This window comes from Ailuropoda melanoleuca, chromosome X, assembly GCF_002007445.2.
Source record: "Ailuropoda melanoleuca isolate Jingjing chromosome X, ASM200744v2, whole genome shotgun sequence".
NCBI classification, from domain to species: Eukaryota; Metazoa; Chordata; class Mammalia; order Carnivora; family Ursidae; genus Ailuropoda; species Ailuropoda melanoleuca.
This window is the reverse complement of record NC_048238.1, coordinates 54,138,483-54,151,383: the sequence shown is the minus strand read 5'-3', so window position 1 is coordinate 54,151,383 and position 12,901 is coordinate 54,138,483. Positions and strand designations below refer to the sequence as shown.

Here is a 12,901-nt window from a genome sequence, read left to right as displayed (position 1 = left end):
TTTGCTTATTTTCTTTAATGATATTTGGATTTCTCTCTCTTTATTCTTTGCATATCTATTAATGATTTTTGATATATAGTTACCATTAGGTTTGTGTATAACCTTTTCTGCATATAGCAGTCTATATTTTTGATGGTCATTTAAGTTTGAACACATTCTTTTCTCCTGTCCCCCACAACTTTGAGGTACATGTTATTGTATTTTATGTTCTTTTTTTGTGAGTTCCTTGACTTTTTTGCAGAAAAGTTCATTTTTACTGCTTTGTGTTTCCTACCTCTGTACTGTCACTTTTGATCTCTCTACTCAAAGAGTCCCTTTTAATACTTCTTGCAGAGCTGGTTTAATGGTCATGAACTCCTTTAGTTTTTGCTTATCTGGAAAACTATCTCTCCTTGTATTCTGAATGATTGCCTAGCTGGGTAGAGTATTCTTGGCTGCAGATTCTTCTCATTCAGCACTTTGAATATATCCTGCTACTCCTTTTCTGGCTTGCAAAGTTTATGTTGAAAAATCTCCTGCTAGCCTTATGGGTTTTCCTAGCCTTATGGGTTTTCCCTTGTAATTTATTTATTTTTTTTAAAGATTTTATTTATTTATTCGACAGAGATAGAGACAGCCAGAGAGAGAGGGAACACAAGCAGGGGTAGTGGGAGAGGAAGAAGCAGGCTCATAGCTGAAGAGCCTGATGTGGGGCTCGATCCCATAACGCCGGGATCACGCCCTGAGCCGAAGGCAGACGCTTAACCGCTGTGCCACCCAGGCGCCCCCTCCCTTGTAATTTAATGACTTCTTTTGTCTTGCTGCTTTTGAAGCTTTTTATCATTATAGTTTGCAAATTTAATTACAGTACAGATGTCTGTGTGTCAGTCTGCTTTTGCTGATTCTGTTGGAGGTTCTCTGTGCCTCCTAGATCTGGATGTCTCTTTCCTTCCCAAGATTAGGGGAATTTTTAGCTCTTAATTTCTTCAAATAAATTTTCTGCCCCCTTTCTCTCTCTTCTTTTTCTGGGACTCCTATAATATTTGATGGAGTTTGATGGAGTCACTGAGTTCCCTCAGTTTATTCTCATTTTGCATAATTCTTTTCTGCCTCTTGTTCAGCTTGATCACTTTCCATTACTTTGTCTTCTAGGTCACTAATTTGTTTCTCTGCCTTTTCCATCCTCCATTCATTCCATAAAGCATGTTTCTCATTTCTTTTTTTATTATTATTTTTCAAAGGTTTTATTTATTTATTTGACAGAGAGAGAGATCACTAGTAGGCACAGCGACAGGCAGAGGGAGAGGGAGAAGCGGGCTCCCTGCAGAGCAGAGAGCCTGATGTGGGTCTCAATCCCAGGACCCCGGGATCATGACCTGAGCCAAAGGCAGATGCTCAACCGACTGAGCCACCCATGCACACTGCATGTTTCTCATTTCATTTATATTGTGCCCTTTATCTCTACTATGTTGTTCCTTATCTCTTTGTTAAGGGTCTCACTCATGTCTTCCACTTTTTTTCTCAAGTCCAGTGAGTATCCTTATGACCACAGCTTATATTCTCTATCAGGCATGTTACTTACATCTGTTTGACTTAGGTCTCTGGCTATGGCCTTGTCCTGTTGTTTCATTTGGGATGAATTTCTCTGTCTCCTCATTTTGTTTGCCTCTCTATGTCTCTTCCTGTGTGTTAAGAAAGTCAGTTGTTTCTTTTGTTCTTAAAAGTAGTGAATTTATGAAGAAGTGGTCCTGGAGTGCCCTGGAGTGCAGTGTCCCCTGTTCAACAGAACTTGGTCCTTCAGTAGAGTATCCTATGTGTGTTTTTATGCCCTCCTGTTTCATTTGATTCAGTTTTCCTTTTAGTGCAGTCATCTGCACTGACTCTCTGCCTGTTGTGGCCAAGCTTGCTCTCTCTGGGCCCCAGCAGGCCAGCTCTGGGGGGGTTCCCACTGGGGAACTTGGGAGCAGAGGGGTAGTGTTAGCAAAATTTGTACTGGGTCACTAGTCCTATGCTGGATCCCCCGAAGCACTGTGGCAGCTGGGGGTTTCAGGCCGGGGTGACCAAGGGCACAAGGCTGGGCATGGTGTGCGATGGTAGCTGAGTGTGTGTGGTTGGGCATGGCCCATGAGGGCTGCTGGGGGTGTGCAACTGAGTGCAGTGTGCAAAGGCATCTGGCTGGGCAGGTGTGTGATGGCACCTGGGGACAACGGAAGGTATCCAGAGAGGTGCACAGGTGGGCGTAGCCTGTGATGGTCAATGAGCTACATTTCGAATGCAAATTTAATGCTCTGCGGTTCCTCAATTCTTTAGAGAAAAAAAAAAAGAGATGTCCTTTTAAAAAACAAGATCCCAAGTTACTATCTTAAGATTTACCTCTCAGACACTGATACTCAACCTCTATTTCCTAGTCAATCACTGAGTAAAGGAAACATAAATTAAAATAAGGAAAATATATTTATATATTTAGCTCTAAGCTGCAATATAACATTACTATCAATTCTCTTTAAATTGTGTATCTAGAAACACTACCACATTTTTAAAATATGGTAAATTTTTATATAAACTAATGTAACTCAAAATTATTAAATCTGTGCACTTACAAATTTAAGTGCTTATAATTAGAATTTAAATTTTTATTTAAAAAGTAAAATTTTTACTTAAAATATTTATTTGGGAGTGTATAAGCACAGATAAAAAATAAAAATAGTGAGGCTAAAGCCAGAAATGAATCAGTCTAAAAGGTAAAACTTGCTTTTTGTTTAAAATAATGTGAATAAAATATACGCCAGGATATATAAACTTTGTTATAAAATATTTCTTTTATTACATGCTTCTGGAAATAAATTAACCAAAACTTTAAAAAAATGTAGCATTTTTCCTCCTTTTCTGCCAATACTTTCCACCTTTAACACATAATTGTGTCAATTAGTACTCTGTTATCATAGGCAAACTAAAAACTACAATACTAAATTTATTAAAAATGAGAATTCAAATTTTTTGAAGTCATAAGATAAATATATTGAAAGGAAAACTACTAGAATTTCAAACAATAAAATAAATCTGCATTTTGACTTTAAAAGGAGGCCAAGATTGTCTTTGGGAGAAAAAAATCTGTATCTGAATAACAGTAAAAGTCATAAAACAGATGATAAGGGCATAGCAAATAAGAATTGGTTAACTCCCGATTTAAACATTGTGAAAAAAATGTTTATTAACTGTGTGGAATCAGAGTTTTACTCATTTACTTCCATACAACTGAGTATCTTTAGTAATGAAAGTCAGATGGAAGCCTTTTACTTTCTAGCTGAATGGCAGGTTGTAAAGAAACATTTAATTCCTTTTTTTTTTTTTGCTTTCAAATTTTTCAGGTTTTTATTTATTTATTTTAATTTTATTTTATTATATTATGTTAATCACCATACAGTACATCCCCAGATTCCGAAACCTCGATACTCAGCGCTGGGATGTTCATTTGTAGAGATCCAGATGTATCTTCCTGCGTCTCAGGCTGATTCCGTGGATATTCCTGCTGGTCTGGTACCTATCCAGCTCAACTCAGGGGACCGGCTGAAAAAGGGGTCCCCTACTCCTCCGCCATCTTAACCTCCCTCTCCCATTTAATTCCTTTTGACTTTCTTGGAAAGAAAAAAAGAAAACCACATCATAAAGGTGGGAGAAAGGGTCATAATATTTTATAACAGGATGTAAAAGATTCCGGTAACAGAAGAAAATGTAAGCAAAACCCAGCAAGATTGTTTTGCCTCCTTCAATCGTGGGGAACACAACCCTATCAATCACTTGTCATACTGGATCACAATAGTAGTGGTCAATTTTATGGCTTAGGTTTCCCCCAACACTGCACACACTAATCTCCCCATAATATGATTTAATTGTTTCAAGCTGAGGGCCAGAAGCTTTCATTTCTTTTCTAAAGTTCTGTGGTTCTTTCATTTTCTGGTCACCAGAATCTGTATGTATGCACCTGCTTGACGTATCCTATCGTGACAGGATGACTTATCTTTAGTGAAATGGGGGAAAAAATCTTTTCTGCACTTAATATAAAAGGTTACTTTTTTATTTGTATTAGAAGCATTAACACGTAAGCACAAAATTAGTACTGAGCCACAAAGCTTGTCAAAGCGGCTTTTTACGTTTTCAGAATTAACTCTGTGCAGTTTTGCTTAGTCTAGGCATAAAACCTATTTAGAATCCCATTCATGCCAGAAGAACAGTTTTGTAAAAGGTAAATATATTTTTCTATTTTATTTATTTTATTTTTTAAAGATTTTATTTATTTATTTGACAGAGAGAGAGAGACAGCCAGAGAGAGAGGGAACACAAGCAGGGGGAGTGGGAGAGGAAGCAGCAGGCTCCCAGGGGAGGAGCCTGATGTGGGGCTCCATCCCATAACGCTGGGATCACGCCCTGAGCTTGAAGGCAGACGCTTAACGACTGAGCCACCCAGGCGCCCCTATTTTTCTATTTTAGAGACTGCATTTATTCATTTTAAAATATTTTACACAAAGTCTGCTAAGTTTGGAATTCAGACCATCCTTTTAGGTTTTTTTTTTTCCTTTCTGGTTAATGTAATTCTTCTTGCCTCTTCCCCCAGTTATCAGAGAAGCATTTTGATAATTCATAATAACCTACACAAATACAACAGTCCCTACTGGACAAAAATTGTCTCATTAAAGAGAAAAACGTATAAAGCTAATGTTATTACCATGTGACTTTTAAAAATCAGACTTTCAGAATTCCTGTTAGTGTTGTTTTCATCACTAAAAACTAAACTAAGAAAAACATCACAATATCATTTATGCCTCATTTAATATATAAGAAATCTTGTCTACTTTAAATAATGCACACTAGAATAAATACCCAATCATTGATATGTGTTACAGAAATGGTCACCTAAAAAGAAAGGATATCTTTAAGAACAGCTCATATTCAGATCATTTAGGTTTTGTAAATGCATACCAAAAGCAGCTTAACATTCTTACTCTAGTTTAAAAAACTGTACTATCTTTTTCAATGATGGGGTTTTTAGTTTTAGAAGGAAAGAAGTGAAGAAGTATGAAGAAATATTCCAAATATTCCTTGAGCATATAAAACTGGCCAGTTTCAAAGATGGATACATTTTGTGCCTGGAAACTCTATTCTCTGACATTTTTCCCCCGGTTATTCATTTTCTAGAATTCTTTGGACTTGTAATTCAAACTCTTAAGAAACAAACCAGTAATAAAACTGAATGTAACTGCCCAGACAATGCACGCAGCAGCACCAGGGAAACACAAAGAACAAGTTTTCCATTGGAGATGTTTTAATTAACATTCTCTTTAATATTCAATTTGTCACCTTTCCACAAACACACTATTATTCAAGGGATTTTTCCACAGCTATTTTTGTCTTTTGGAGAAAATATTTATGAGTAATTCATGTAAGTTTGAACTGCTGTTTCAATTCGCAAATTATTCTAAATGATCAGGATAGGAAGGTAGAACATTCTAGAGAGTGAGGCCAAAACATCAAACCAAAGGGCTCTTTGTATCCTAAAAAGGTAAATGGATACATATTTTCTGTTAACTTAGCCAGGGACTATTTTCCACTTGCTTATTATATGGAATGATTTGACATTATACATCAGGAGAGACAGAAAAGGTCAACAGTTTAAAGGATAGGTTATTGGTGGGAATAGTGAATAAACTGTTACTCAGATAAAGAATGTAAAAGTAGCAAAAGCAGTTAAAAATTGAAAGCTGGTAAGACAAAATTGTAGAAATAAATAAACAGGATGAAACTGGGATATACTGGTGAAAAAAAACTGCACTGGGAAGCTAATAAATACCTGACAATATACTTGAAGTTTTATACATGCTCTTTCATTTAATCCTTACAACAAGAGGTGAGGTACTATTCACATAAGAACTGAAGCTCAAAGAAGTGGCTCCCTCAAGGATACAAAGCCAGTAAGTGACAGACCTTGTATTCCAACCCAGATCTGATTTCAAAGTTTAACTACTCTATACCATCTCTAGCTAGCTCCCATTTTTCAAGGGGTAAAGGAAGCAAATAAAATATAAAATACCCTTCAGAGTTAAATCAAATAGAATTTCTTATAATTTTAGTGATAGCTCTGCTGTCTTTCTCTCCCCACCCACCTCTGAATAAGGCTGGGGAAAAGATTGGAATTAGTCCAAAAGTGAAAAGCAAGCAGCTAGAGGATGTATCATGACAAAAAGGAGCCAATATTAGATGCAATTTATCCCATTGTCAGAGAGTTAAGAATGAGAGAACAAATTAAATAAATTAAGGTTTGAATAGGTAACACAGTGACATGGTTCAAAAATCAAAATAATACTAAATACCAAAATACCAAAAATGGTCTCATCCTTACCCTTGCCTCCATCTATCTCATTCCCCTTCTCCCATTAAGGTAACCACTTTTATTTATTTCCATATTAGCCTTCTAGAATTTTATACAATTATTAATGTGCTTACTTCTCCCCTTTATTACACATACTGTAGACACTGATTTGTACCTTGCTTTTCTCACTAACATTATGACAAAATTTAACAATAAATTGCATAAAAGCCCTTTAGGGAATGGAATGATGTTAAAATATGACCAAATCTATACTGACAAGTAGCATTGTTCTAGTACTAAAACTGAACAGAATAATAATAAATTACAGGCATCAAAATACAAAAAGTTCATTTCTTTTAACCCCAAATCAACATTTCACCTATCTAGCATTCAGCTATTAACCATTTGGAAATTATTGAGTATTTTGTAATATAATGGCTTTTCTCTTTTTTCTATATTTCCTCAAGTAACAAACATGTGTAAGTAACTTTTTACCTTAGTCAAAGCCTTTTTCTTTCCGCCTAGAAGTTAGCATTACTGTTGTAAGCAGATTTTCCAAACATAGTTTCAAATCCTAGGAAGTCTTTGAATACTGAATCTTAAGCGTGAACGTACTACTGAATGTAGAAGAACCAGGGAATAGAAAGGTAATAATTTATTGCAGCAAGTCCAATTTTAGAAATTCAAACTATCTAAAAGGTAGAAAAACGTCTGGCCAAACATTTGATTCTTTTGATGTATAGCAAATCATACCGCAGGACACTTTAAAAATAATAGAGTGATACAAAGTTAAACAATGATAACTTTGTTAACTCTAAAAACATTGGGATTATGGACCTAAATGAAAACAATTATAGATACTAGTGCTGAGAATAAAGGGCAAAACTGGAAAAACTGAACAGATAAGCAAATAATGCCTGGCATTAATGGACAATGAACAAGGTAACTGGTCATAGGCTAGTAGTCATGGTGACAGCTTTCAGTCACTAATGACACAGCTTCCAAGTACCCTGGCCTCTTGTAACCATCATTACTGGGGAGCCAAAGCATTTGTCATAACAAGCTATAAAACAATGCTTTTAGAATTGAAAAGTTCAAAGCAAACTCTCACTTACCTTCCCTGTTAGAACTGAGGGAAATTCAGTATCAAACTTGTTGCTCAAGCCAAACCTTAAAAACAAAGAACAAAATATATTCTACCCAGCATATTTAACTCTTTACTACCCCCTCTTTTTTAAGTAACAAAGCCATGCAATTTTCTTTTGATGTTGTGATTTAAAAATGTGTTCTAAAAATAATTTTATGATATTTACAGAAAACAAATCTTTGACTATTAATCCTGAATTAAAGTAAAAGAAACTTACAGTGCAAATGTTAAAGTAGTATTCTAATTACATTCAAATTAGAGCTGGAATAAGATTTTTGACTGAAATGTTTCTGTTAAAACCCATTTTAGTTGAAAACTATTAGAACTGGCTGATTGGTAGTACACAGGAGTGAATAATACTATTCTTTCTACTTTTGTGTATGTATGAAAATTTTCCTAATAAAAACTAGTATAACCTTTGGAACCATAGTTCAGAAACTTATGATCAGTTAGTATTCAGATACTCAAAGGCTGATCTTTGTGAATGGCTTTCACGTATATGCTCAACTTGTTTTCAGAAAACAGGTCTCAGCCTTGAAAGCTCTGACTCAAGTAAGCTCATTGAAATCAAGAAGTCAAGATGAATTTTATGAGCCTTCATTCACCTACTTGTTGGTTTCAGTAGGGATAACAAAGGTCAGTTCCTGCATCTTAGATGATATATCATAGTGACCACAATTTTATAGTACAGTGTAGTATAGTATAGTGGATGATGGGTTGTAAGCAAAAATGAAAAAAACAGGGATACTTATTGAGAACTCCTGGTGAGGTAGGCAATAATAGTAACAGTTACCAGTAACTATCCACTTACCATGGGTCAGACACTGTGCTAGACAAATATGTTGCTTCTAAAGTTTACAACCCTGCAAGAGTGGTATTGCCGTCCCCCTCTTAAAGACAAGGAAGCGGACACTCAAATTTTTTTTTCAAAAAGTAATTAAATGACTTGCCCCATGTCATATATCTAGTAAGGTGGGGAGGACCAAAATTCAAATGCTGATCCCTAAATTCTTTCTGTCCTGTGTTGAGCTTTTTGAAAACAGAAACTATGGCATATTTATTTTGTTATCTTTTTGCTTAGTAGCATAATGTAATCTAGTAGGTATTTAATAAAAGTTTGTTGAATAATAAGCTACAATACTGTTTGATTCAACTGATTTATGGCCCTTTGGTCTTATGGTCACATTAAAGACATGTTAAGAATCCAATGTCCTATAAAAACTATGTGGGAATCCCATATATTCTCCTTGTATCACTTATGCTCATAGAGCCTTTTCTGGGACAAAAACCCACCTTAAACACAAAAATTCTCTATACTTAGCAGCTAGTAGCAAGGTACACATCTGTGCATATATATACTATGTGTATTTAAAATGTTTTTTAAAACAACAAATTCTATGTTTTAAAATAGCTGAGACAAGTAATTAGCAATTGTAAAAGTACCTTAACTTCATTAAAAAATATTTAATTACTTCTCCAGGTATCAGTATATGTAATGAGAACATAATATTCTCATAATAATATTCCCTTTAAGTCTATACATAGACACAGGATATAACCGAACTGGAAAATAAGATAGTATACTCCTGTACATGAATTTTTATGGCAAATTTCAATGTGCTGTTTGAGAAACTGACACTCCAGTATTAAATATATATTTGTAACTATGTACTAACTCAGCTATCAATAACATGATCAATATATAATAGAGCAAGAAACACCCTTCATTTAAGTTATATGTAGCTAAATAGTGACCTCATCACTAGTCAGAAACATGCAATTTAATTCATTATTCCACAAACAGTAAATTCTTATTGTGTAACACAGAAATAGATACAGGTTTCATTTTTAAAAGGAGGCATTATACATTTTAAAGTAGAGGTCTATTCTCATATCTTGTCTAAACACCTTTTATTTTTTAAAATTTTTTTAAAGATTTTATTTATTTATTTGAGACAGAGATTGAGAAAGAGCAAGGGAAGAGGGTCAGAGGGAGAAGCAGACTCCCCGCTGAGCTGGGAGCCCAATGTGGGACTCGATCCTGGGACTCCAGGATCATGACCTGAGCTGAAGGCAGTTGCTTAACCAATTGAGCCACCCAAGCGCCCCTCTAAACACCTTTTAAGATGCAATGTTAATAACATGTTGCTGATTTAGAGTCTGGGAAGATGGCAGAGTAGGAGGATCCTAAGCCCACCTCATTCCACAGATATACCCATATCTGGGTATATGACAACAGCCATATCAGTGCAACAAACACAGAAAACCACCCAAAGACTGGCACAACAGACCTTCTGGTTAACTGAAGAGAAGAGGCTATATTGAAAAGGGCAGGAAGGGTGGAAACATGGTCAAGAATCAAGCTCCTGCTCTAACCACAAATGTAAGGGACAACACAAGCACTAAGAAGGGAGAGGAGCAGACCCCCACCAAACACCCCCCACACAGGAACTTGCACTTGGAAGACAAGTCCCCATAATATTTGGCTTTGAAATGCAGTGGGGCTTAACTCTGGGGTACTTTAAAAATCAGCAGGCTTATGGGGCACCTAGATGGCTCAGTCTGTTAAGTGTTCAACTCTTGATTTCAGCTTAGGCCATGATCTCAGCATTTTAAGATTGAGTCCCACGTGGGGTTCCATGCTTGGCATGGAACCTGCTTAAGATTCTCCCTCTCCCTCTGCCCCTCCCCCTGCTCTCTCTCACTCTCACTCTAGCTCTAGCTCTCACTATCAACAAAAATAAATTTAAAAAACTCAGCAGGGGGCGCCTGGGTGGCTCAGTTGCTAAGCGTCTGCTCAGGGCCTGATCCCAGGGTCCTGGGATCGAGCCCCACATCGGGCTCTCTGCTCCGCTGGGAGCCTGCTTCTTCCTCTCCCACTCCCCCTGCTTGTGTTCCCTCTCTTGCTGGCTATCTCTCTCTCCGTCAAATAAATAAATAAAATCTTAAAAAAAAAAAACTCAGCAGGCTTAGCTCTGGGAGAGCCAGAGGACAACAGGAAACTGAGCCCTTAAAGAGACAGCATAACAAACAACCCTGCTGAGATAAAGCATTGAACAGAGGTTTGAAAAGCACCTGGATATATAGAAAAGAGATTCATTTACTAATTTCAGAATGTATGCTGGAGGGGCAGGGATCTTTAGGAGACTTCTTCAAGAACAAGAGAACTCGTGGGTGCCATCCTCCACCTCCACCCTATCCCCAGCCTAGATACCAGGACACTTGCAAGAACCAGTGAGAATACTCTCCACCTACCTTGCTAGCACCATACACCCTGCCTCTGTGTTCTCCTGTGGATCTACCCCGTCCATCCTGCCCCACTAGGTACGCATCCGTCCAAAGCAGCTCCTGGCATATTTTATCCTGCAAGCAGCCCTGGCAGGGACCAGCAAAACTCCAAAATGACTGCTGCCTGAGGAGAGGGGAAGATAAACCACACACCAGTTCAACTGTAGCCCCAGAAGCCAAACCTTATAACTGGCAGAAAAGAGAGAGTACCCTGTTGATCAGTACTTCTGCAGCCCCAGCAGATGAACTGGGGGTAGGCATCTGATCTGCTGCTGGCTCCACCCACTGACAAAAACCTCTCAGGGGGTAGCACAGAGAGCTCTATAGTTTAGGGTCACTGCAGCCTCAACACATGGACTGGAATAGGCATTTGGTTTGAATGCAGGCCCCGCCTACCAACAAAAGCCTCCTCAGGGATAACAGATGGAGAGTGCCCTGGAGTTTGGTGTGACCACAACACCAGCAAACAAGCAAAGGGCAGACATCTAGTCTGACTGTTGATACCCCCCAACTATAAGCCCAGGGTAGCTCCAGACTGGCCTCTTAATGGCACAGGGACCAAACCCTGCCCAGTGCACCCACAACAGGCAAAGTGGGCCATTGTGGCCAAGAGGACTGAAGGCAAATGCTGCCCACCCAGCCACAACAGTAGGGCACACACAACCCACACAGGAGACACCCCTGAAGTACCTGGTTCTGGTGAACAGGGGACATTGTGCTACAAGGCACGACAGGACCTCTTCTTCATAAGGCCACTACCTTCAAAATCAGGAGACGTAACTATCTTTCCTAATGCACAGAAACAAACACAGAGAGACAAAATGAGGAGAAAGAGGAATATGTCCCAAATGAAAGAACAGGACAAAACCACAGCAAAACAGCTAAACGAAAGGAGATAAGCAATACAGCTGATAAAGTAATGGCCATAAAAATATTTACTGGACTTGAGTCAAGAGTGAAGGGTCTCAGTGAGATCTTCAACAAAGAGAAAATATAAAAAAGAACCAATCAAAAATGAAAAACTCAATAACTGAAATAAAAATACACTAGAAGGAATCAATAGCAGATTAGAGGCAGGAGAATTTATGGAGAATTTATCATCGACCTAGAAGACAGAACAATGGAAAGCAACCAAGCTGGACAGCAAAAAGAAAAAAAAATTAAAACTGACAATAGATTAAGAAAACTCAGTGACATCATCTAGTATAATAACATTCACATTATAGGGATTCCAAAAGGACAACAGAGAGAAAAGGGGGCAGAAAATTTATTTGAAGAAAGCAGCTGAAAACTTCCTTAATCTAGGGAAGGAAAGAGATATCCAGATCCAGGAGGCAAGAGTCCCCAACAAAATCCACCAAAGGAGGGGCACACCAAGACACACAATAACTAAAATGTCAAAAAGTAGTGATAAAGAAAGAGAGAACTATAAATGAAACAGAAAAAAGTTACATACAAGGGGAATCCCATAAGGCTATCAGCTGATTATTCAGCAGAAACTTTATAGGCCAGAAGAGAGTGGCATGATACATTCAAAGTGCTGGAAGGAGAACATGTGCAACCAAGAATACTTTACCCAGCAAGGATATCATTCAGAATAGAAGGAGAGATAGTTTCCCAAACAAAGCTTAAAGGCGTTCATCAAAACTAAACCAGCCTCACAAGAAACATTAAAGGGAATTCTTTGAATAGAAAAAAAAGGCCATAATCAGGAGTAAGAAAACTATGAATGGAAAAAATTTCACAGGTAAATACCAACATAATAAAAGTAGTTGATTAATCAGTTATAAAACCAGCATGGAGATTAAAGCACAAAAGTACTAAAATCAATATTATCAATAAAAATCAGGAAGGGTTTTACAAAATCAAAGGATGTAAAGGATGACATCATATAGATACAATGTGAGGGGAGGAGTAAAACTTTAGTGCTTTTAAAATGGCTTCAAACTTAAGCAAACATCAACTTAATATAGATTGCTATGTGCATATTATGTATGAACCTAACAGCAACCACAAATCAAACATCTGTAATAGATACACAAAAAATAAAGAGAAAAGAACCCAAACACATCACTAAAGAAAGCCACCAAACCACAAGAGAAGAGAGCAGGACAGGAAAGGAA

The 12,901-nt window shown here is 37.4% G+C and overlaps 1 protein-coding gene across 1 annotated transcript in view; it reads right to left on the bottom strand.

Annotated features, from left to right (window-relative positions):
- The window catches only part of CHIC1 (cysteine rich hydrophobic domain 1), a 70,055-nt gene that overhangs the window by 44,932 nt on the left and 12,222 nt on the right, over window positions 1-12,901 (bottom strand). Inside the window, exon 2 of the mRNA XM_002930483.4 lies at window positions 7,459-7,513. Within this exon, the coding sequence (XP_002930529.1) occupies window positions 7,459-7,513 (55 nt within the window). The remainder of the gene's footprint in view (window positions 1-7,458; window positions 7,514-12,901) is intronic.